Consider the following 25,316-nt stretch of genomic DNA (forward strand, 5'->3'; position numbering starts at 1 on the left):
CCCATACTTTACCCCCCCCCCCCCGAGCTTTTTAGCTTTGTGATTTAAACTAATTCTATATTTTTGTGAGTGAATTGATATTTATTTGTTCTCGTTTATGATCTCTTTCTCTTCCCTGTGAATTTGTAAGTATTTGTTCTATCCAATTTCATTAGCGATTTTAAAATTCAATTAATTCGGATCACTTTCTTTAATCAGAATAAACATATATTTTTTGAAGACCTAAATCAAAATGATGCAAAAATATATTTTACTAATCCTCAATCTCCATATAAAAATCTAAAAAAATTAATTTGCAATAGTAGTTAGTAATCTCAAGAGTACATGCATAGGTAATAATTTGCAATTTACATAAGGGAAAGAGGAGATAAATTAACATAACCCAACAAAAGAACACTAGATAAATCAAATCTCTAAAGATAATCTTTTAAACTTAGAATTCATAAAATTTAAAATATTAGCTTTGCTTTTATTCATATCAATTCATAACCAAGACATGTTTAACTCACTGACACACTCATATTTATACCATCTCATGTATACAATATCTATTTTAATAAAAATAACATTTAAACATTAAAAAATATATATTGTAAAAATTGGATTTCTTCCTCCAAGTGGAAGAGGAAACAAGTTTTGTATGAAATTTGTCAACATTAGTCTATTGTAGCAAAATATCGTTATACAAAACATATAATATAACATAACATGAAAAAATAAATTCAGAAAAACAATAATAACTTATAATAAGATATTTTCACAAAAATACGATTATTAGAAAGAGATTTAACCGTATCTCATAAATTACCTAGCTTATGAAATTTGTTAGTTATTGAATGGGCTTAGCCAAACATATTTTTGATCCGCTCATATCCGACCCGACCCGACCCAGCTTCGCCCCTAAGCCTTTTGGATCTCATTCAAAAGTCGACTCTTTGACCCGGAAAGTAGACAAAAGTCATATTCTTCTCCACAGAAAAACAAACCAGAAATCAAGAACACAAAAGAAAAAGTATAATCTGAAAAAAATGGTAAGAATCAAAATCTATAGTTTCCCCAAAATCCTTTATTCAATTTCCATTAATTATGTTTAGCCTTTTCTTAATTTGATTTGATTTGATTTTTTGCAAAAATTGTAGGTTTGTGTAGCTTGCTTAATACCGCTGTTCCTAGTCCCGATCGTTAATTTATTACCTGTTCTCTTCCATATTCTCATGGTAAGATCCTTTAAAAACTTAATTAATTGGTTAATTTTGATGTTTATAGTGTTAATTTGTGCTTTATGTGTGTTTTTTGGGGATTTTATAGGCGAAGGTTTATAGAATGATGGGGAAGGAGTATCAGAGACCAGAAAGAGCACCTCCTGCTTGTCCTTTTAAACCATCAGCTACTAAACCCAATAATTCTGTAAGTTTTTTTTTCCGATTATAAAGGCGTGATCTTTTGCTTAGATGTGTTGAGCTGAGGGTCTATTGGAAATAGCCTCTTTACCTTTGAGGTAGGGGGTAAGGTTTGTGGATAGTTTACACTCCCGAGAGCTCACTTTGTGGGACGACACTGAGTATGTTGTTGTTGTTGATGTTGATCTTTTGGTTGGATGTGTTGACTTACTTGAAAATTTTGGAAGATGCTAAATCCGATATTTTTATAAGTTGTCGATTGTAAAGGTGTGATCTTTTGCTTATATGTGTTGATTTGCTTGAAAAACTTGGGAGATGCTATAAGCCTAATAATTCTGTAAGTTTGTTAGATTATAAAGGTGTGATCTTTTGCTTAAATGTGTTGATTTGCTTATTAATTTGCGATCTACTAAACCCAATAGTTATGTAAGTTGTTTGAAACGAACAATAACTACAACATATGTGTAATCCCACAAGTGGGGTGTGTGGAGGGTAGAGTGTACACCTTACACCTACCTTGGGAGGTTATAGAGAGGTTGTTTCAAGGTGTGATCTTTTTTTGAAAGTGTAGACCTGCTTGAAAAACTTGTAAGTTGATAACCCAATAATTCTGTAAGTTGTTTGATTGTAAAGGCGTGATCTTTTGTTTCAAAGTGTTGACTTGCTTGAAAATCTTATAAGCTAATAACCCAATAATTCTGTAAGTTGTTTGATTGTAAAGGCGTGATCTTTTGTTTCAAAGTGTTGACTTGCTTGAAAATCTTATAAGCTAATAACCCAATAATTCTGTAAGTTGTTTGATTGTAAAGGCGTGATCTTTTGTTTCAAAGTGTTGACTTGCTTGAAAAACTTGTAAGCTACTAACCCAATAATTCGGTAAGTTGTTTGATTGCAAAGGCGTGATCTTTTGTACAGACGTGTTGAGCTGAAAAACATGTGAGCTACTAACCCAATAGTATTTTAAGTTTTTTGATTGTAAATGTGATCTTTTTTTTCAAAGTGTTGACTTGCTTGAAAAACTTGTGAGCTACTAACCCAATAATTCTGCAAGGTGTTTGATTGTGAAGGTGTGATCTTTGTTTCAAAGTGTTGACTTGCTTGAAAAACTTGTAAGCTACTAACCCAATAATTCGGTAAGTTGTTTGATTGCAAAGGCGTGATCTTTTGTACAGACGTGTTGAGCTGAAAAACATGTGAGCTACTAACCCAATAGTATTTTAAGTTTTTTGATTGTAAAGAGTGACTTTTGTTTCAAAGTGTTGACTTGCTTGAAAGATTTGTAAGCTACTAAAACCCAATAATTCTGTAAGTAGTTTGATTATTAGGGCTTCTATAAGTGGTAGCATATAATAGGTAGGTTTGGTAAAACCCAATAGCTTTGTTCTAAACTCTGTATTTCTGTTAAAAAATCATCAAATATGTACAAAAATTAAATTTAGAACCGAGTTACTAACACTTAGGCCGTTTCTTAGAATCCATAACCCATAAAGTTCAAATTTTGGCTCCGCCTCTATTTTTGTTTCACAACTTGTTGGCTTGCTTGGAAAAGTTTGTTCTTGTTGGGAAATATATGAACTAGATTATATAGGTTAGAATGTTTGATTGAAATTCACTGGTGCCTGTGTGTGTATATGTATACACATGCATACCTGAATAAGCTGCTTTGAGTGTTTGATTGAAATTCATTGGTGCCCACATGTATATCCTTACACACAATGCCTGAGTAAGCGAAATAAATTCGTATAGCCAACCAAACGAATTAGATTGATGCTATGATTGATATAAATGTGTATGTGTGTGTTTTGGGTGGTTGAATGTATCTTTTGTTTGGATTTGTGGTGAACAAGTTGTTTGAAATTTGGATATAGGAAATGCAATATCGTTTAGCTTTCTTCAGGAAAGAGTTGTTTTTGTTGAAGTTAATGACCTCCTTGTACCTGTAATACTGTTTTATTTGGGGAAGCACCAGCTTATGGTGCATGTGATTGTCTGAATACCCCGATGGTATTTTACTATTTTTTGATGATAACATTTAGAACATTATATTTTTCTGAAGATGAATTTAAATGTGTGAAGTATGGGTTGAAAAATCAATATGCTGAATCTTTGAGGACATTCTGATGCACATGATGCTAGAACTCGGGGGGATTTAGGTGATTGTGGTTGTTTCTTTTCCTCTTCCAGATCTTCATGATATTGAGTACCATGAAACCAAAGTACAATGTTGAATGAAACGTTTAACCCACAATGAAGAAAGCGCCAAAAGAACTTAACTTCAATCATAGTCTTTGTTCACAGTTTGGGTTCCTGTGTATACTTCTTGTTCCATTTCTCTCATTTTAATCGTAAACAAAAATAAAGAAACACGATATATATTTGGAAAGAAAATCTGGGTCGTTGTTGACTTGTTTCTTATCCAATCAGCTTTTAAAAGAATGCTGAAAGTTTTCTATCAAAAATTTCCTATTTGCCCGAGGTTCAAAAGGAAACACTCTTCTCCAATGGTCTATCATTTGAGTTTAAGCTTTTGCACAGTACTTGGTAATGCGTTTGATGAGGTTTAAGTGTTCAGTTCTTATAAAATTAAGCTGTAGATATGACCCTCAATGTGGTTGAAATATTTCTCCGAGGAGACAGTGTAGAACTACCCTGTTTACCGAAAAATTAAAAATTCCTGCATTTTGGTTCACGTCCTCCAGAGACATGTTAGACCTTAACTTTTTCTGCTCCTATTTAGTTGTGGTTCCCGTGCATCGCGGGAGCTTAGTATACCGGGTTGCCCCTCTCTTTTTTAAAAAAATAATTGTTGATCGAAATGAAAAATAACTTCCTCACTTTTTCATTTTTGAGACTCTCCACTGCAATGATCCTTTCGTGTTACATTCACACTTTCAAGTTTGTTCCCTACACTTGTTAAAGTTCAAATCTTCTTTCCCCTGTTTATTTATGGACTTAATTCCCTGACTTCAAATTTTCTTTCCCAAATTCATATTGTAACGTTCAACAAAACCGACTGGAGTTTTGTTGCAGGAAATCCTCAGATTATGTAGAGTTGATCAATCTGTCACAAACTAGCTACCAATGACCTTCCCAATCTCAAGGGATAAGGTTGAGACTGTGCATTGTTTATTTGCCATTAGTATTCTCTGCTTGCTCTACTCTTGAACTACCACAATTCATCTTGACAACGATATCATGCACCTCTAGAAAAGTTTCTGCTCGGAACTACAGTTGTTGCATTGCCATTATTGCTTTTCGACATCAGGAGGTAATACCCTACAAGATGTTTGGTAGGCGCACATCACGAGTTTGAAATCTACATATTGAACCAAGTCTAGTATTTAGATGGAGAAAGCTATAGTGGCAGGGCCACCGAGTTTCAAAGTTGAACTGGTTTCTAGGTCATCAAAAAGAAAGGGAAAAAACTACAGTCATTGAATTTGCATCAGCTTTATTCTTGGCTTCTTGCTACAACTTACCATATATTATGCTTTATTCTATCTTGACACCTCGCGATATTACCTTTTCTTGGGGGTTTTGAGACAACTAGTAGTAGTGTATGTTCATTGCATAATTGATCATTAGAAAATCAAAATATGCAGATTGGCACTTCTTTATGCCTAAAGCTGTTTTATTCCAACGTAGTATGAGCATATGATATCAAGTGAGGAATAAGTGAGTCTTCACAACTTGCTAAAAAGCTTTTCATAAATATGATAAAAGAGAATAACAGTTACCTATGTCAAAAAAAATATGATAAAAGAGAATATATTTGTTCAAATCTGTATTCAAGTTTATGGAAAATAGTCTGTTTATGGTGTCTATAGGCAAAGCTAGCTGAGTTTCTAGATATGCCTTTACTACGTATTGCATGCTAGTCAAAAACTCAAAGATCGCACCTTCACTTTAGTTTTCTTAACTATTTGACGTTAATGACCTTCATAGCTATTTGAACCTATAGACATACATTGTCACTAAATTATGGAATAAAAAGAAGGATACTATTTCAGAATCCTGGTGAATGGTATTGTTTCCATGACATCCCATTTAAATTTTCCATTTGCTAATAGAGTATTGCAGTACATGTAGTTTGAGCTTCTAAACCTGATCAATCTATGGCCTGTTTGAATAACTCGGAAGAAAAAGTGGAAGAGGGAATAGAAAGATTTTGTGCATTTATTTATCAATGGAACAAAAAGTCTATTAGTAACTTCTAGAAATGGTGGCTACACTCATCTTTGTGCCATTTGAACTAAAGTTGCATCCTTTCGTCCATCTTATTTATTGCGTTAATCAATAACTCAGTATAACAAAACACATTGTGTCTAACAGGTTACCGGAGAAGAACCAAGTTCTGGCGCCCCCCATCCTGTACCTAAGGCAGTTGGAGTGGATGATTCCAAGCAGGACTAACTTTTGAAAGTTGGAAACTTTGATTGTATTCAGCAAATTACATATCGGTTACGTCTTCCTTGAGACTATGCAGGTTCTCCTAGCCATTGTAAAATGATATTGTGTGCTACCAAATCATCTTGGTTATAATTTAGTTTGTGGAGATTTGGATCATATAAACTGGACCTTTTAAAACATTTTTCTTGTTAACTTGTAAATCTATGTTTAGACACATGACATCTGATTGTGCCTTTCTACTTTATAATCTTTCTTCAGTTGTGCTATGTATGTGAAAGTGTCATTCTTATGTCAATCACATAAAAGTGACAATTTGGAAATTCCAAATTCGATTTTGCGAGAATAGTGGCGTTGAGTTTCTCTGACTCTTTTACTTAGGATTGGTCAGTTATTTTTCTCGATGAGGCGGGGAAGGGATATAACTCAGAGGTAGAGGTAGAGTGTCACATTGACGTGGTGGAAGTGATGCACAATATACAAAGGAAATCTTATTTTCATTTGTATATTGTGTATCATTTTCTTGCATAACTGGCAAGTGAAAATCTACCATAAAAGATTTTTGTGGGATCATTTACAACTGGCAAACTGTACCTGCAGTTTTTGAGGACCATTTTGATGAATTTGATTTGTTTTTCTTGCCCATGTCTTTTGATAGTTGTGGACATGTGGTATTTATTAAATTTGATTTAACTAAAGGAAAGAAAAAAGTTATCTTTTGCCAAAAGGTGAAAGGGATGGGCTTGAGTCTTTTTTACGACAACAATATACTCAATGTAATCCAACATGTAAGATCTTGGGAGGGTGGTATGTATGCAAACCTTACTCGAAGGTAGAGAAGCCATTTTGCTCGAGTCGTTTTTGTTAGGATAATTTTAGGGTTGTTATCAAGTTAATGACAATTTCTTTTAGGAGAAGAAGCTTAAGCCATGTGATTGCAGTGACAAAGCCAGAAACTTGGAATATAATAAAGTGAACGTATACAAAGAAGTAAAGAAAAGTTAATATCAACAAAGGAGTTGTACAAAGAAGTAAAGAAAATTTAATATCAACAAAGGAGTTTTGGGTGATACTTTTACCTCGCTCTCTTAAAATATGGTGTGAAGTCTTGATTGTTGAGCGATTAACTTTGATCCGATATTAAAAAGATTATTCAATACTTATGATGGCGGGAGGTAGTAGATAGATACTTATTCGAATTTTACATTTAAAGTGATGCATGTGCAAATCTACAATTTGAAGTTAAGTCACATGTTTGAGTTTCAAAATTCTACCACATCCACTTGATTTACCAAATTCGAGATCTATTTTTTATATTAGTTTAATGATTTTTGGATGCATAAATTAAATCGGAACCAACCTTACTGCTTTTGAACGAAATTAATACATTAGGTCTATTCTAGGCTTGAATGAACGTAAGGTGAGTTGGATACTCCACTCTGAAAAAGGGGGTGAGGTTCCATGTGTATTAACAAAATTGTTATAAAAATGAATTTAGGTTGAAAAATAATTGAATAAATAAATCAAAAGTAATACACTAGGTCTATTCTGAACTTGAATGAACGCAAGGTGACTTGGATATTATCGTTCCGGAAAAGGGGAGTGGGGTGTCATGTGTATAAACAAAGTTGTTATAAAAATAGATTTAGGTTGAAAAAATAATTGAATAAATAAATGGGTTGGTGAGCTATTGGTCAAAATGTTTTCAGTGTATAAGATCTTGCTTGAAGTTTAGTTGGATATTTGTTGAAGAAAGTTCTAGGAAAGTTCAAAGTCTGCTACCTTATTATAAAAATTACTTTAATATGTTTTATGTTTCTTAATTTCTGATGAAAAGCTAGTTAGTATTTATTTTTTACTTTTTAAGATTATGGTTAAGTGATGATGGTGTAATTAATTAATTAATCAGATGAAGATGCCAGGAATTTTCCAAGTAATTTCTTTTTTCCCCCCTTATTTGGATGTATTCTCTAAGTTTTAAAAAAATATATAATTATCTAATATCAAAAAGTTGTTTTAGTTGAATGATATTTTTTTATATTGTGAGTTAAAATGTTAGTTGTACGAACAAAATCTCGAATTAATAGCTGAAAAAGAAGAAGAAGAAAGAATCAGGAAGATCCGAAGTTAAATACAAGGTGTGATTCTTTTTTAATCTAGGAAAACATGTGAGCTTGTTTCAAAGTGATTAATATCACGTCATATGTATTAAAAGTATCTTTGAACTAATTAAACCTGATATATGGTATCTTAGCCTATGTATGAGATGAATATGAAGATGATATAATGATGTCATGGTGACAACTTTACTGTTTTTGTTTATTTGCAAATTGATTTACTACTTGCATTATAGCTTTGAGACGTATGCGCGCACAAAAAAATACATATTAGCTTTGGTGTCAATAATTACTTCGATGATGTGTGTGACATATACTTAATCCCCGTATATAAGTTCATAAGGTGATGAATCTTCTGAAACTTAATTTGAAGGAGAAATTATTAAGTGTACGAATAAAATTTCATATTAGTAAAAATAATAATAATAAAACAAAAATTGTGACGGACTTCACCCAAAACAAACAAGTTGAGGGGTGCAATTCATATATCCATGAGTTGAAACAATCCCGTCCAAAATTTACTTGTGAACTACAAATCTTGACAGAAATGAATGTAGAATTCGAAATTATATATGAATTTAAAAGTTTATGATATTATAAATTTTTGATAAACTTCTCGAGATATATTTTAGATCAAAATTATTAAATTTTGTCGAATTCATACTTTCGATGCTAGATTTGTCCATTAATCACTCATGATTCTATAGGTTATTGAAGTGAAGTAGGATAATTAAAATTAGAATTAGGGGATTGTTAGGTTTGAGATACATTTAAATTTTTGATAAAAAAAGAGAAGTATAATTATTTTAAAAGTAAAGATGTAAATTAGACATTTTTTCCAAACTTAAAATAGTCCAAATATAACCTACTTCCTACCTGAAAATATCTTAACTTTGGGGAATTAAATATCCAAAAATGGGTCCTAAATATTTTTGTTAAATTAGTGGTCCCTAATTAATTTTAATCCGTGAAAGCATAAAATTATTTTATATTTTTTGGCAAGTTATGGTTGTTCCACGTGCTAATTAAGGATTAGATCTCCTTAATCTCCTCCTAATCCACATATCTTTTTTCTCAAAAAATGTGTGATTAAGAAATCTTTGTCCATATATCATGTAAGATATTATAAATTTCATTATCACAAGGAGGGGATTGGGGGATAATTGATCAAATTGACATGACTTTTAGGTATTTGGCCTTTCAAGAAGCATGAAAAGCTCATACATTTGTTTTTTTTTTAAGTCGGTATTCGGTATTCTGTATTCGTATTAGAATTTTGATATGTAGGATCCATTTAAGAGGATTTTTTTTTTTTGTCATATTTAAAGCTTGAACTTAAAACCACGGTTTAAAATGAAGGGATACTATCCTTGGTGGTTCTACATTGGCATTTAAGTATGCATTTGTGTGACATATATAATTAAGTAAATAAAATTGTATTATTTTTAATATCTTGAATTTATAGATGATATAATTAGTTAATCACACATTTTAACAAATATCAAAACATATAAAAATTTTATATTCGAGTCTCATCATTATTTATTATCAGAAAGTAATTTTCGCGTGTTTGATTCATGAAAAATATGCTTGTTGCTCTTACTGTGTGAACCATGAGAAAATTCGCTACTAGTTTGAATTTTTTGAACTTGAACTTGCAATTGTTTTTCTTCCGAATAATTTTCATGTGTACTTGGCTCATGAAAAATGTGTTTGTTACTTTTATATGTGAACAGGATGAGAATTCATTACTAGTTTGAATGATTAAATTTTAATTTGCAAAAGTTCTTCTTCCAAATAGTTTTCACATATTTGGTTCATGAAAAATACATTTGTTGCTCTTATGCGTGAACAAGATGAAAATTCATTATTAGTTTGATTTTTGAGTTTTAACTGGTAATTATTTTTGTTTGGAATATTTTTCACTATTCACGTGCTTGATTCATGAAAAATACGTTGTTTCCCTTACGCCTGAACAAGATGAAAATTCATTACGAGTTTGATTTTTGAATTTGAACTTGCAAATATTTTTGTTTTGAATAACTTTTACGTGTTTAGTTTATTAAAAATATGTTTGTTGCTCTTACGCGCAAACAAGGTGAAAAATCATTACTAGTTTGATTTTTTAATTTGAACTTGAAATTTTTTTTGTTCACGCTTCTAGTTCATTAAAAATATGTTTGTTGCTCTTACGCGTGAACAAGGTGAAACTTCATTACTAGTTTGATTTGGAATTTGAACTTGCAAATTTTTTTGTTCCAAATAGTTTTCACGTGTTTAGTTCATGAAAAATACGTTTGTTGCTCTTAAGTGTGAACAAAATGAAAATTCATGACTAATTTGAGTTTTTGAATTTGTACTTGCAATAATTTTTGTTCCAAATAGCTTTCACGTGTTTAGTTCATGAAAAATACATTTGTTGCTCTTATCCGTGAACAAGATGAAAATTCATTGCTAATTTGATTTTTGAATTTGAACTTGCAATATTTTTTGTTCCAAATAAATTTCACATTATTAGTTCATGAAAAATACGTTTATTGCTTTTACACATGAACAAGGCGAAAATTTCATTGCTAGTTTGAATTTTAAACTTGAACTTCCAAAAAAAATTATTTTTATTTCTTTTATTTATTTTTATTTATAGATTAGATTTGACTCTTTTTCATATTTTAAACTAAGATCTTCAATTTTAAGCTTATTTTTTTAAAGAAAAAACAAGACATAACAAGTGATTTCAAACTTTTGTATGACATGTAACTCTTAATAAAAAGCCGAAAGAAGTGTTGAAAATTATTGGAGATAGTGGCTTATCATCTACTTAATTGTTTAATTATGTAATATCAACTGATAGTTAATTAGTTGTTTTGCTTATTACTAGTTGGTTATAGTTAGTTACAAAAGTTTGTTAGTGAGTTAGTTAAAGAAATGACAGTTGTACATTAACTGACAGTAGCATAGATTACATGTGTATATAGATGAAAATTTCTCATCTTTGAGATTAAGCTTGATGAATGAGATTGGAAAATTCCCAAAGTCTGTTTATTCTCTAAATCTCAATAAAAATACCTCTAAACTTGGCGAGAATTAAGGGGTGTATTTTACTCATGTTGTAAGATCGAGAGTGTCTTTAAGTTCAGTTAGTCAAGTAGAAATGTATTTTTAAAGCTGTCAATGGTTTCGAGATGAAACTTCTCATGTTTAAATATTGAATTTGTTTAGGCAATTAAGTAAACTTCATAAATCTACTTACAATAATAACGTCATAAAATTGCATCATAATTTGATTATTTAGCTTCCATTTGTTATTAGTTGTATTAAATGTGAAAGCAACTAACATCCTTATTATAGGTGAGCTAGTCATAATCTTTCATTTTCTTTTTCACATTTGAGTAGACAATTTGTCCAATAACAAGAATGTGAACATGTTTCTTTATAGCAATCTTAAAGATTCTTATTGATTTTGTGAGTTAAAAGTCTCTATCTCGAGGCTACATGATTTTTCTTTTAGCTTTATATATGATGTTCAATATTTATTTTGAAATTTGATTGATCATATTAAAAAAAATTACTTAATTAAGGAGAGCAATATTTTCTATTAAAGACAACGTCATTTTTAAAATTCAAATCAGAATCTTTTAATTGAAAATAAAGAAACACTTAACACTATACTATATGGGTAGACAATTTGTCAAATGGCTAAAAGTAAACATGTTTCCTTGTAACAATCCCAAAGATTTATAGTGATTTTATATGGTAAAAGTCTCTATCTTGGGTCCATATAATTTCTTTTAAATCAAATATTATCCGTTCTGAAATCTAATTAGCATCGAGATTGTAACTTCTTAAAATTGGAAGTGCTTCCTATTTAAGGCAGTCATGGAGCCAATATATTTTTTAAAACGAACTAAAATGTTGAGAAGTAAATACACGAAGAAATCAAAAAAATTGAATATTTATTATATAAACATAAAAAAATAATTAAACTTCGTATATATATATATTTTATGTATGTATAATGTAATTTTTTTGATAAAGCAGTGGGAAGGAGCTCTTTATGAGGTTCTATCTAGCTGTGTCTTGATTAAAGACAAAGTTATTCATAAGACTCGAATTTGAGATTTTTGATTATTTAGCGGTAGTCTATAGTGGTGAGTCCACATGATTTATTGCTCATTGACTAAGTTCCAATTTTTTTTGTTGTGTACTATGTTGTACCAATTAGCTTGTTGCACTTGCCACCTTTTTATGGGACATTAGGAATTTTTTTTCTTTGTGGCAATAAAATTAAAAAAAAAACTCGACTCTATATGTATGTTAGTAAATATCTCCCTTGTCATATGATATATTAGGAGATATTTTTTATTTTATGTATCATTAGTTGAGATTGGCCAAAATTAAGCTATTTTTAAAGCAAGGTTATAATTTATTATATCTAGATGAAATTAAAGCAATAAAGAACAAAAATTTAATTTAACAAGAATTACTAATAGATTGAAGAAGAAAAATTCACTAAAAAACCAAACTTTTTTTTTCTTTTTTGTGTATAAATAAAAGAATGGGATTTTTTTAAAAAAATTTAAAAACAAAATGTTAGACAAACAAGTCATTTTCACCATAATGATTATATTTATTCCCAATTTTAGCCTTTTGCTATCACACATCCATTTGTTTGTTCTTGAATTGTATCTTATCCCTTAGATGCATGAAATATCTTCAAACATTTGATGAAGAAAAATTCCAATTTTCTAGTTTTTTTAATATACACAAGTTGAAGTTTAATTTCACAAGGATAAACATATCTTTTTACGAAATATTTACACTAATTTAATTTAATTCATCATGATTAAATAATTTTGATGAAATAATGATATTATTAATTAACCATGAATAGTGATAAATATAAATATACAAACACATGTCATGTTGCATGTATTTACTGATTTGATGTAAAATCAGATTCTCGATAAATTATTTATATATATAATAAGTGATTTTTTCAAATATAATAAAATAATTTACGTCAAATTTAATGAATTCTATAAAACTCGTAATCGATATACCCTAAGTATAAATATTTGATGCGGATAAATTTTTACGGTTTAACAAGTGCTTTTCGTCAAGGACAACTTGATAGTATTTGGACATCAAATCTTAAACCCTGTCACTAATAATCGCTTTCATCTTGGTAGCATTCAATGGTTTGAATAATGTAGGGCCAAAATTAATATTTCTTAAAATATTTAGATGGTGAAATAAATCTCTTTCATTTTCACAAATATATATTAATTGCTTGATTCTTAAAAACACTATAACGTCCTCATTAACAAGCATGTAATATTTATTTGTATTCGATGTTTATATATAATATATATCAATAATAATAATATAATCGTTGTATTTTAGTAATGAGATTTGAGAAAAATTATACATATGCAATTTTACTCTTACCTTGCAGAGATAAATAAGACCATAAGAGTAAAAATTTACAAAAAAAAACATTAAAAGTTTCGTGAGGTAATTTTTTCCCCTTAAGTGGTTTTTGGATTATATTATTTTTGTAAAGAAAACCAAAAAAAATTGTATGTTCATATGTATTTAATTTCTTCACCTATTTCCCGCTCCACTATGCCCCATGTATTTTTATTTTTTTTTTAAAAAGAATGCTATAAACCATGATTAAAATGCATCAACTATAAATTAATATTAGATAAATTCATTAGCAAAAGGGATATATATGAATCTAATTAAATCCTTGTCCTCCCACTTTCACACAAGTACATTACATTATAAACATGCATATTATTCTATTGTATTTTATAATGTGAATAACAATGGCACAAAACCCCACTTGTAAGGGTGCTTTTATTAAATATACTAAAGTGTCAATCTCTCAAAACTCATTGTCAAACAACTACTACTCCCTTCGTCCCATTTTATACGACACTTTTTGAATTTCGAGATTCAAACAAGTCTAACTTTGATCGTAGATTTTTCATAGATCTTATAAACATTTTGAAATTGTTGTGACTTGTAGTATTTTTACGTAGTTTACAAATATATAAATTTCATTTCAAAAAAATTGAAGATTTCAAGTGCAAATTTCCGATCAAACTTAAACTGTTTGACTCTCGAAAAATAAAAAGTGTCACATAAATTGAGACAAAGGGAGTATTAATATTTAATAGCCACCATAAGAACTATATCACATAGATCTAGTTCACACTTTATTTTAATTTTATGTTCTCTTATTTTATGTGTCATTTTATCAACCTTCACACAGTCTTATAGATTTATCTTTTGAACAATGCTATTATCGACTATCGAGTGCTTTAACTTTACCTCACTTTAGGTTACTTCACGTTTCATTGCAAGAAGTGATCGTTTCTGTGAAGTCGCCTCACTTTATGATTCACGTTTCGTTGCAAGAAGCGATCGCTTCTGTGAAGACGCCCCACTTTATGGTCATGAAGCACATTAATTTTGTGTCGCTTCACAAGATAAAACACCTAATTTTTACAACACTATTTCAAAAACGTATGTTTCATGTGAAATTGTACTATACGTTATAGCTTTTCACTTTCTTCTCTTATTTTTATGCGCGATTCAATGAAGGTATTATAGAATTCCTAAAATGAAATGTCATGATGTAAATTTTCATGAAATTAATCAAGTCAGTAAATTTCAAATATCACACAATTATTATTTTAAAAAAAAGAAAAATCAAAGAAGTTGTCCACTACTTAAAAATTAGGATTTGGGCCAACCTCCACTTGAATATTCTACCTTTTTATTTTTTCAACTTTATCAAGATCAATATCACATTAATACTTTTCTCCAATAACTAATGCAATTATTGCCATTTTAATTACATAATCCTATTATCCACCATGACCTCACATCGCATTTTTTTTTTTTTTTAAAGTGTTCTAATTACTTTTAAAAAAATTATATGATGATAAAAATTTCCTTTTTAAAAAAATTTATATATTATTTTTCCAATTTTCTTGAAATTTCCGTCGAGATAGGCACGTGAGAGGGACCGTTTCCAGAAAGTAAGGCACGTGACCGGCGGCTAAAAAAGTGACGAGAAAATGATGTATCTAATTTCTCACGATATATTGTAGTTCCAAGTTATCCGCAAATGAGATATTAAAAATAAAAGATTAATGTATTTGACCTAATAAAGTCTATAGTCAAACCGACAAACATAAAATAAAATAATTAAATATTGCTATTCCTTATCACTTGTCATTAGCCACGTGGGGTTTTCTAATAGTGCTTTGTTTCCTATCCTCAATGGAAATTTTGAAAATATTTTAATCAACTTAAAAGAAATATAAGCATATTTTTTTGAAAAAAAAAGAAAATATTAAGGCAGGAATTGGAATATAAATAAAATATTGATGTTTTTTTTTAATGATAAAGTCTATAGTTTTTTTTTATTTGAGATGTTTGAAGTTAAAGGTGTATATATTGCTTATATTAAAAATATTAAATATATGTATGATGAAGTTAAAATTGGGATTAGGACAATGAGAGGTGATTCAGAATATTTTTGCGATTGTAATGACATATAATAGGGTAGTCCTTAGCCACTTTCTTTGCTTTAGTGATGGACGAACTGACATGGACATATTTAAGAAGGAGTCATGGTGTATGTTATTCGCAAATAATTTAATATTGATTAACGAGATGTGTAATGAAATTAGTGATAGATTAAAAGTTTTCAGAGAGGTTGTAGAGTCTAAAGGTCTCAAGTTAAGCAACTAATGTTATTTAAGTGTCATGACACACGAGGCATAGTTGAAAGTGAAATACACACCAGTACTTGTTTGATATATTTTTTCATGCTATGTATAACTAATGTTTGTGTTAATTATATACTCTATTGTGTATTGGAGAGTGTATTATTAATACCATGAATTTCTAGACATTAGTAATACATTTTAATACCTGCATTAACATGGTTAAAGACCTAATTATCCTTCAAAATCACTTTTACATCTCTTCCATCATGAATTGATGCTCTCTAAATAGGTTAATTCTAATTAGTCTCCAACATGAATTGTTCGCAAATAAGAAATATAAATCACTTTCATAACGAGAATATTATTAACAAAAGGATATATCTAAGTCATTTCACTTCATTTAAGGATTAATTCAAACCATTTTCCTAACTTAAATCCATTTAGAAATAACTATTTTTTTTTCTGTTGATACATTTGGATATAACATTAAAACTAGATTTTAACAATTTTAGAAATCAATAAATGGTAAATTAAATACTCCCTTAGTTTAAAAAAGAATGACCTAGTTCCCTTTTTAGTCTGTTTAAAAAAAATGATCCCTTTTCTTTTTTGGCAACACTTTAACTTCAATTTTTCACGTGACATGTTTAAGGCCACAAGATTAAAGAACATTTTGATACATTTGTCATAACTTTAATTTAGAACCACAAGATTAAAAAAGTCTTTTTTTTTTCTTAAACTCCATTTCAAATTAAACTAGATCATTCTTTTTTGAAAGCGCGTATAATTTACCCATATTATCTTTCTTCCTTTAATAATTCCATAACATTTAAGTCGAAAATTATTTGTACAAAAAATTCTCAAGGAAAAAAGAAAATTTTATATCCTAGAAATTCCAGCTAGCCTTTTTTTTGTTTGTATATTTCTTCACCCCACATGTTTGGTCAGTGAAAATTACTCTCTTCCTTGCCATTTCCCTCAAAAGATAAATAAAAATAAAAATTGGAAAAATAAAAGCAAATCCCCACCAAGAAATTCCCATATTTATATTTAAAACAGAAACTGAGGTGTAGGCGGAGGAATAGAGGTAAAAGATTCTCCTTCTTTTAAAGAAAAGATTGAATCTTTATGTATTTATTTGTATTTTAGTTGGTGAAGAAAGTGAAAAAATTGGGAAAGGAGGAGAAAAGAGGCAACCCCTTCATCTCCATTTGGAGGAAGAAGGAGAGGAGGAGATGGGAATTTTGTATGATGATGTTGTGTTATTGAATCATTCAGAAAGAGAAGGTGACCCAAGTGTGATTACTGTGAATTGTCCTGATAAGACTGGTTTAGGTTCTGATCTTTGTAGAATCATTCTCTTCTTTGGGCTCACTGTTGTCAGAGTTGGTATGCTCTTACCCCCCCTCTCTCTCTTTTGTGTTGTTGCAAAGTAATTATAGTGGTGTTCTCACTGTGTGTGGCAGCGTGTGAAAAAGTTGATTTTGCTTGGGGTTATAAGTTTATTTTGTGTGTTTGTGGGGGCAGTGAGTGAAAAGATTGAATCTTTCTTGATATAATCTATGTGTTGTGCGTGTGTTGGAGGAGTGAAAAGGTTGAATCTTTCTTGATATATTCTGTGTGTGTGGGTGGGGGCAGAGAGTGAAAAGGTTGAATCTTTCTTGATATATTCTCTGTGTGTGGGTGGGGGCAGAGAGTGAAAAGGTTGAATCTCTCTTGATGTAATCAGTGTGTGTGGCAGGAGTGAAAAGTTTAAATGTTTCTTTAATATAATATAATCAGTTGTCTGTGTGGCAAAGAGTGAAAAGGTTGAATCTTTCCTGATATAATCACTGTGTGTGGCAAAGAGTGAAAAGGTTGAATCTTTCTTGATATAATCTGTGAGTGTGTGGGGGAGACTGAATAGATTGAATGTTTTTTGATATAATCAGTTGTCTGTGTGTGTGTGTGTGTGGCAGAAAGTGAAAGATTTAATCTTTCTTGATGTAATAATCTTTTTTTTTGTGTGTGTATGTGTGTAAAAGAGTGAATGATTGAATCTTTCTTGATATAATCAGTTTATTTTTGTGTGTGTGTGGGGCAGAGAGTGAAACGATTGAGTCTTTCTTGATATAATCATTTTTTTTATGTGTGTGTGTCAAAGAGTGAAAGATTGAATCTTTCTTGATAAAATCAGTTTATTTTTGTGTATGTGTGGCAGAGTGAAAAGATTGATTCTTTGTTGATATAATCAGTCACTGTTGAATTTCTGAAATTTGGTTGAGAGTCGGCTGGTTTTGAGTATTAATGGAATGCTTATGATTTCCTCAATCTGGGATTCTTTGATGCATACTGGTTACTTTTGGAAATTTGTGTTTCAGTTTTTTAGCTTTGTATTCTTGCTCTTCCATATACATCCAATTAAAGAAATTTATCTTTCATTTTGTTTCTTTGTGTGTGTGGTGGGGTGTGGCAGAGAGTGAAAAAATTGGATCTTTCTTTATATGATCAATTACTACTGTTGAATTTCCAAAAATTGGTTGAGTCTGCTGGTTTTGAGGAAGGATTAGTGGAAATACTTTTTATTTTTAGAACGGAGTAACGCCTTGCTTGAATTTGTGAATGGAATGCTTAAGGATTCTTTGTTGCGAAGGAGAACTGAACCTACTGGTTTCATTTGCGGTATGTGTGTTTCTTTTCTTCTTTTTGTAATATTTTTTAGTGGAATGAAGTTTAGCTTTTGTGTGTTTGTGGAACTTGTATTTTTCGAATGTCAATTTTGAATCTGTTTCAATGAGATTGGAGTACTCTGTAGTATGTGTTTGAAGATAATTCAGATAGTTTGGTTAATAATACAACTGTATGTTGGAGATTTTTGTAATTTGCCATCTTACACTTAGATTCTTTTGTTGAAGATGTATCGACAGACGGAATATGGTGCTACATAGTGTTTTGGGTGGTGGGAAGACCAGACACAAGATGGAATCTGTTAAAGAAGAGACTTATGGGAGCTTGTCCATCTTGTTCTTCTGCCTCTGGCATATCATATTATCGTGCTGAGTTGTCTCCTAGGCCTCCTGATGTATTCCTCTTGACATTTTGTTGCAACGATCGAAGGGGCCTTTTGCATGGTAACTAATTTGAAGCTTGTTTTCTAAACTTGCTGTGCAGTACCTTTTTTCTTTCTAATCTAAATCTTGTGAATGTGTTTTTCAATTGATTTAGACTTATTCATAACTGTAGTAATTTTGTTTTTTGTTAAATTATGGTAGATGTGACAGCAGTACTTTCCGAGCTCGAGCTTACAATAAAGAAGGTGAAAGTATCCACTACTCCAGATGGAAAAGTGATGGACCTGTTCTTCATCACTGACACAAGGTTCGGAATTTTTTCGGTCTCTTAAAGTTGCTGACCGTCATTTGTTGTTTTGTACGTGTAAATCCGTTTTTGCTGCTTCCTCTCTACCCTTCCCTCCTTTACTGAAGTATGTCTGCTTAGTAATTTGAGCTAGCAAAATCAATATGCTTTATTAACTGATGCTAATGTGGTTTCTACAAACTCCCACTCGCTTCTTGTGATTGTTGGCATATCTCATAGCAGCTTATCCTGTGAAAGTTGACTGCATTTTTATGGCATATCTCGTAACAACTTATCAAAGATCAATTCTATCATAAGCAAACCTATATGTTACTTGGTGAAGTTTTTGTGGAAATTAGTGCTAGCTTTGGGACTTCTGAAGAAAAACTGTGCTACCAGTGAGACTCCGTCGCTGAATTTTCAAAATGATTCAAACCTCGGAAACAGCCTCTCTACCTCCACAAGGTAGGGGTAAGGCTGCGTACACCACCCTCTCCAGACCCCGCTTGTGGGATTTCACTGGGTATGTTGTTGTTGTCAAACTTCTGTGCTGTGAACGTTTTTTTATAGTTGTAGTTAGGTACCGACGTGATTAACTTAGTGGCTAGTTTTAAGTTAAAGGGAATTCAGAAAATTTCCTGAGTCTTTTTTTTCCGCCTTGGTCACACCATCTTATTTATGCGAACCTTGTGCTGAAATGCTTAAGCCAGATTTCGGTTACAAGTAATTTTCTTTGTAAGTTCTCTCCGTTAGCGTCTTCCGAGTTTTTCATTTGACAAAATTATATCTTATTTTAGTTTAACATTTGTGTGATAAGAGTCCTAATTCAAATGTTTTATCAGAGAACTTCTACATACAAAGAAGAGACAAGAAGACACACATTACCAGTTGAAATCTGTTCTGGGTGACGCCATGATAAGTTGTGACATAGAAATGGTCGGGTCTGAAATCGCCGGGTGCTCTCAAGGACCATCATTTCTTCCTCAAGAAATTGCCGAGGACATGTTTAGCTTCGAAATACTTCATGAGCAACTGAGTACATCTCTTGCCTGCAATAAAGCGATTATCACCGTTGATAATTTGATGAGCCCTGGTCATACTCTCATCAAGATTGCTTGCCAAGATCACAAAGGTCTTCTGTATGACATAATGAGGACACTGAAAGACTACAATATTCAGGTACATAATTCTATATCTCTAAATATCTTTCGATAAAGTCTCGGGATAATCTGCACAAGGCGAATAAAATCTCTCAATAACCATATACATTATGAATACCAATATCCTGTTAGAAAAATATGACTTCTTAGCTAAAATTTGGACTTCTGATTAACATATACTCCCTCTATCCCAATTTAACTGTCTTGGTTTGACTTGACACGGAGTTCAAGTTTTTAAAGGGAGAGTTTTGAATCTCGTGGTGTTATTAAAGATGTGTGTAGTACTTTAAATCTTGTGGTCTTAAACTTGCCACGTAGAATGTTGGAATTGGAAAACTTACTAAATATAGGAAGAGACTCTTTTTCTCACTAGTTACTTCAATGTTGTATCAGATATCATATGGGCGATTCGCAGCAAAAGCTAAAACAGATTGTGAGCTTGAGTTGTTCATAATGCAAGCAGATGGCAAGAAAATAGTGGACCATAGCAAGCTGAATGGTTTGTGCTCACGTCTTCAAATGGAACTAAGTCGCCCTCTCAGAGTGTCATTGATGAACCGAGGTCCTGATGCAGAATTACTGGTTGCAAACCCTGTAGAGTTATCCGGCAAAGGTCGACCGATTGTCTTTTATGACATTACACTGGCTCTCAAGATGCTCAATATTGGCATCTTTTCGGTAAGTCATCATTTATCACTCTTATGGTTTATTTCTATCCTCTGCCTTAGAGATAATCGCGTGATAGGCTAGGCTAAAAGCTGGTTTGCCAGAGGAAAAATGTCATGACGTTGATTGAATGACATACTTTTTTCCTTTTTAATAACCGATAAGAGGGTCAGTGGTACACTGTTTGAAACTCGGTAGCTAATACCCCCCACCCCCCCCTCTCTACCCTTTTCCTCTGAAAGTCCAAGTTTTTCTCTGCTGCAAGGTCCGAAACCCGTAGAGCCACAACTATGTTGGTACCTCCAAAATTTCAAGAGTCCGAGCAACATAGCTTGGATGAAGGAAATTGTTGATAATAAAAATATCTCGAAGCTTTCCTACTGTAGTCGAGCGTCTAAATATGTAACTTCATTTGGCCACCTAGATAGGAAACTTAGTTGGAATGGAAATTAGAAAAGAGGAAACAATGCTGCTTGTCTCAATGCTATGCGTCTCACATAACGTGGATTTTAAATGCATTAGTCTTAACTTGTCGCTTATCACTTTTTTTCAGGCTGAAGTAGGGAGATATCAGATTGGTGATCGAGAATGGGAAATTTACCGTGTCTTACTGGACGAAGGGAATGGCTCGGGTCCCTCGAGGAACAAGATTGTGGAAGCTGTTTGGAAGATGTTGATGGGTTGGGAGTAAACAACTAGTGAATGTACAGTTCCTATGTTCATTGCTGAAAGACCTCATTTGACTTAATGTATACAGTGTATATAAGTGTATTAATCTAGAGGGAAAAAAAAACTAGGGTCTGTCAAGTTTCAATGCAAGATTTTGCAAGGCTAACCTTATAGAATCATGTGAGAAATGTGAAGAAGTTAAAAAGACTTTTTTTAAGTTTTAGTGTTTGTAGAAGTTGTATGTACAGATTATCTAGTATCATAACCTTTTGGGCTGAGTATTAGCTCCAAGTCTGCTGTTCATTTATAAGTTTTTTTTTCTGGTTTACTAGTGTTAAGTTATCGCGTGAGATCGCTCACATTGTCAGTCTTAGGTCCGGATAAAGGAGGAGGGTCGTTGTTGAGGGTTGATTGGGAATCACCTCTCTACGCACGTAAAGATAGGGTTAAGTCCGCATACATCTTATCCTCTCCGGATCCCATTTTTGGGATTACATTTGAGTTTGTTGTTTTAGTGTTATGGCAATGAGTAGGGGTTAAGTGAGACGAATCGTTTCAGTGTTTTTTCTCATCTCTTGAAGTGTTGGGGGAAAAAGTTATTCGATATTCTGTAAAATCGATCGAGGTGCATGCAATACTATGAATATTGGATAATATTGATGAGGAATGTTGCTATAAGTTACTTTTAGTACCTATTTACTTGAGTGTTTGAAAGCATAATTTGTTTTTGGCGTCAGATAAACGAGAAAGGTTGTGATAAGATATTTTTTTGTAAACAAGTGAAAGACATTTCTCAATGCTCTTACGAGATAATAATGAGTTAAACTACTTATGCTGACATGAAAGTTAACTCGATAAATTGAGCCTACTGCTAGGGTTCCAAACCTAAGTTGTGGAGAAAAGGTGAACTATTAAAAGTATATATTAAATGGACTAAAAAAGATACTCCCTCTGTCCCATTTTATATGAGGTAGTTTGATTTTTAGTCAGTCCCAAAAAGAATGACACATTTATTTTTTATACTATCAATAATCAAATATATATTGAACAGTTTAAAAAAGGGCGATCCGTATTCCGGTGCACAAATTATTTCATTGTTCATGCAACAAATACGGGAAATGCTTGCCACCTAAGAGGTATAATGTAAGCAACCTACTCTGACACGAGCATCCGTGAATATATATATATCTTTTTTTGGAAACTTTTAAATTCTAACTTTCCACATTGTAAATTTAAGACTTCAAGATCAAATAACATTTTGATACATTCTACATATTTTTAATTTAAGACCACAAGATTCAACAATTTTTCTTACTTTCCTCATTCCGTGTCATGTCAAAATCAGATAAATAAATTGAAGCAGGCGAATGTGCTTTAACATCAAATCATAATTCACATGAGAAAAAAAGAAGACATAATTCTTAGGTAGATTTGATCTGATTTGACTTGATGTAATTGAATGAAATGACAAATAGGCAGTCACCTTCAGTAATAAAGTGATGTAAAAATGTTTCCTAAAGTTAGTTTTGTTTTGGGGCCATTTCCAAAATTGGAGGAATTAAAGGAATATCAACATATTAATCAACCTACATTAAAAATATATATTTATTTAGAGAATCAATCGTAATTAAAATGAATTTGAATATATTCTCCTTACTATAAAGAATATACTCCCTCTGTCCCATTTTATATGAGGTAGTTTGACTCGGCACGGAGTTTAAGAAAGAAAGGAAGACTTTTAAAACTTGTGGTCCAAAATGAATGATAGAAATTTGTGTGGCTGTAAATCATTTCATTAAGGGTAAAATAGACATTTCATAGTTAAATTGCTACTTAATATGGAAATGTGTCATTCTTTTTGGGACTGACTAAAAAGGAAAGTAAGTCATATAAAATGGGACAGAGGGAGTATATTCTTTATAGTAAGGAGAATATATTCAAATTCATTTTAATTACGATTGATTCTCTAAATAAATATATATTTTTAATGTAGGTTGATTAATATGTTGATATTCCTTTAATTCCTCCAATTTTGGAAATGGCCCCAAAACAAAACTAACTTTAGGAAACATTTTTACATCACTTTATTACTGAAGGTGACTGCCTATTTGTCATTTCATTCAATTACATCAAGTCAAATCAGATCAAATCTACCTAAGAATTATGTCTTCTTTTTTTCTCATGTGAATTATGATTTGATGTTAAAGCACATTCGCCTGCTTCAATTTATTTATCTGATTTTGACATGACACGGAATGAGGAAAGTAAGAAAAATTGTTGAATCTTGTGGTCTTAAATTAAAAATATGTAGAATGTATCAAAATGTTATTTGATCTTGAAGTCTTAAATTTACAATGTGGAAAGTTAGAATTTAAAAGTTTCCAAAAAAAGATATATATATATTCACGGATGCTCGTGTCAGAGTAGGTTGCTTACATTATACCTCTTAGGTGGCAAGCATTTCCCGTATTTGTTGCATGAACAATGAAATAATTTGTGCACCGGAATACGGATCGCCCTTTTTTAAACTGTTCAATATATATTTGATTATTGATAGTATAAAAAATTCGTTACCATATCAATGTATATAGGGTATAGTTGTGTTGAGACTAGAAGAACAACTAAAGTTGAGACAAATTAAATAAAATGGCTATAAGATGGAGTAGAATTAAAAAGAAGTGGTTGAATGATTTTGATTACACTTTACAATAGTGGAGGAAGGGGTTCATCTGAGCTCCCTTCGACAAATTATCATATTGTATATATAAGTCAACTTTTTTTTTTCCGCTGTATATATAGTAAATGATGAACCCCTTAGATGAAAATCAAGCTTCCGCTCGCCACAACTTTCGTTTGCCTTTCTTGTTGTGTGATTATTTTTTATAGTTTCCAATAGATACCAAGTCTATGCAAGATCCCAGCAAGAACTGCCCAGAATGTAATTTCAGCAAATATCACATACAATAAAGTTCCCAATCTTTGTGATTTCCACACATCAAAGAATACATGATGTTGAATCCAATTTACCTGAAAAAAAGACAAAAAAAGAAAAGAAAAATGATTACTAATATATACTTTTCTAAATTTGGAAGACGCTACACCATAATAAAATCATTAATATTCGCTCAATAGAACCAGACTTTGCTATGTCAATAGTCATTATGACAAGAAGTAAAGTCTACAACCTCTACAACTCGAGACGTTGAGTTAATGATAGTTAGTTGACACCACCACTTACACATAATTCTGCATACGCCACTCATTTTACACAACTTTTGAGAAAATGTATATGATGGTACTTACAAGGTTGTTGTCTTCATTTTTGAAATACCATCCATTTATAAATCCAGCAAAGATGCCTTGTGCTCCCATTACAAATATCAACATTGCATTCATTCCAATCCATTCCAACCACAAAAATGGGATTCTCATTCCCAAAACATCAATCTATGTATTCAATTCCCAAAATAAAAATTTCGAATTAGAATACGAAATTGAGATCTTACTTTTAACCTATGTTGCTCGGACTAACCCAAAAATGATGTCTCATCCATGTCGGATCCTCAAAAAAAGCACTATCTTGGAGGATCTAACATGCACCTGTTGACATTTTTGCAGAGTCCGAGCAACATAGACTTTTTAAGTTTTCAAAGTTGGAGCAATTTGTATACCAGTATATAGAATCCAGAAAATACAATTCCAGCAGCACCAGCAGTGAAACAAACATAGCTAAAACTATATAGTTGTTTGTTTAGAGGAATTGCTGCACGAAAAAAAAAAAAAAAAAAGAACAAAAAAACAGAGAAAATTTTT

General features: G+C 31.4%; 3 protein-coding genes across 4 annotated transcripts in view; 2 read left to right on the forward strand and 1 right to left on the reverse strand.

Annotated features, from left to right (window-relative positions):
• The first annotated feature begins 872 nt into the window (after positions 1 to 872).
• Positions 873 to 6,137, forward strand: LOC102589244 (uncharacterized). The gene is made up of 4 exons (XM_006354343.2): positions 873 to 1,031; positions 1,140 to 1,217; positions 1,309 to 1,407; positions 5,733 to 6,137. Exons 1-4 carry the CDS (start codon positions 1,029 to 1,031, stop codon positions 5,811 to 5,813), a joined length of 261 nt encoding a protein of 86 aa, XP_006354405.2. The 5' UTR covers positions 873 to 1,028; the 3' UTR covers positions 5,814 to 6,137.
• A 10,563-nt stretch (positions 6,138 to 16,700) lies between these two features.
• Positions 16,701 to 21,806, forward strand: LOC102581329 (ACT domain-containing protein ACR10). Of its 2 annotated transcripts, none has more exons than XM_006354319.2 (6): positions 16,701 to 17,061; positions 18,567 to 18,782; positions 18,924 to 19,029; positions 19,851 to 20,187; positions 20,562 to 20,846; positions 21,388 to 21,806. In XM_006354319.2, exons 1-6 carry the CDS (start codon positions 16,908 to 16,910, stop codon positions 21,523 to 21,525), a joined length of 1,236 nt encoding a protein of 411 aa, XP_006354381.1. In that variant the 5' UTR covers positions 16,701 to 16,907; the 3' UTR covers positions 21,526 to 21,806. The 2 variants fall into 2 exon arrangements, with proteins under 2 accessions (XP_006354381.1, XP_006354382.1); XM_006354320.2 differs by lacking the exon at positions 16,701 to 17,061 and adding an exon at positions 18,104 to 18,333.
• A 2,577-nt stretch (positions 21,807 to 24,383) lies between these two features.
• Positions 24,384 to 25,316, reverse strand: part of LOC102589569 (heparan-alpha-glucosaminide N-acetyltransferase-like) — a 5,231-nt gene continuing 4,298 nt past the window's right edge. Inside the window, exons 11-13 of the mRNA XM_015311803.1 lie at positions 25,175 to 25,266; positions 24,807 to 24,950; positions 24,384 to 24,530 (exon numbers count right to left, since the gene is read on the reverse strand). Of these exons, the coding sequence (XP_015167289.1) occupies positions 24,384 to 24,530; positions 24,807 to 24,950; positions 25,175 to 25,266 (383 nt within the window). The remainder of the gene's footprint in view (positions 24,531 to 24,806; positions 24,951 to 25,174; positions 25,267 to 25,316) is intronic.

This window comes from Solanum tuberosum, unplaced genomic scaffold (genome assembly GCF_000226075.1).
Source record: "Solanum tuberosum cultivar DM 1-3 516 R44 unplaced genomic scaffold, SolTub_3.0 scf00177, whole genome shotgun sequence".
NCBI classification, from domain to species: domain Eukaryota; kingdom Viridiplantae; phylum Streptophyta; class Magnoliopsida; order Solanales; family Solanaceae; genus Solanum; species Solanum tuberosum.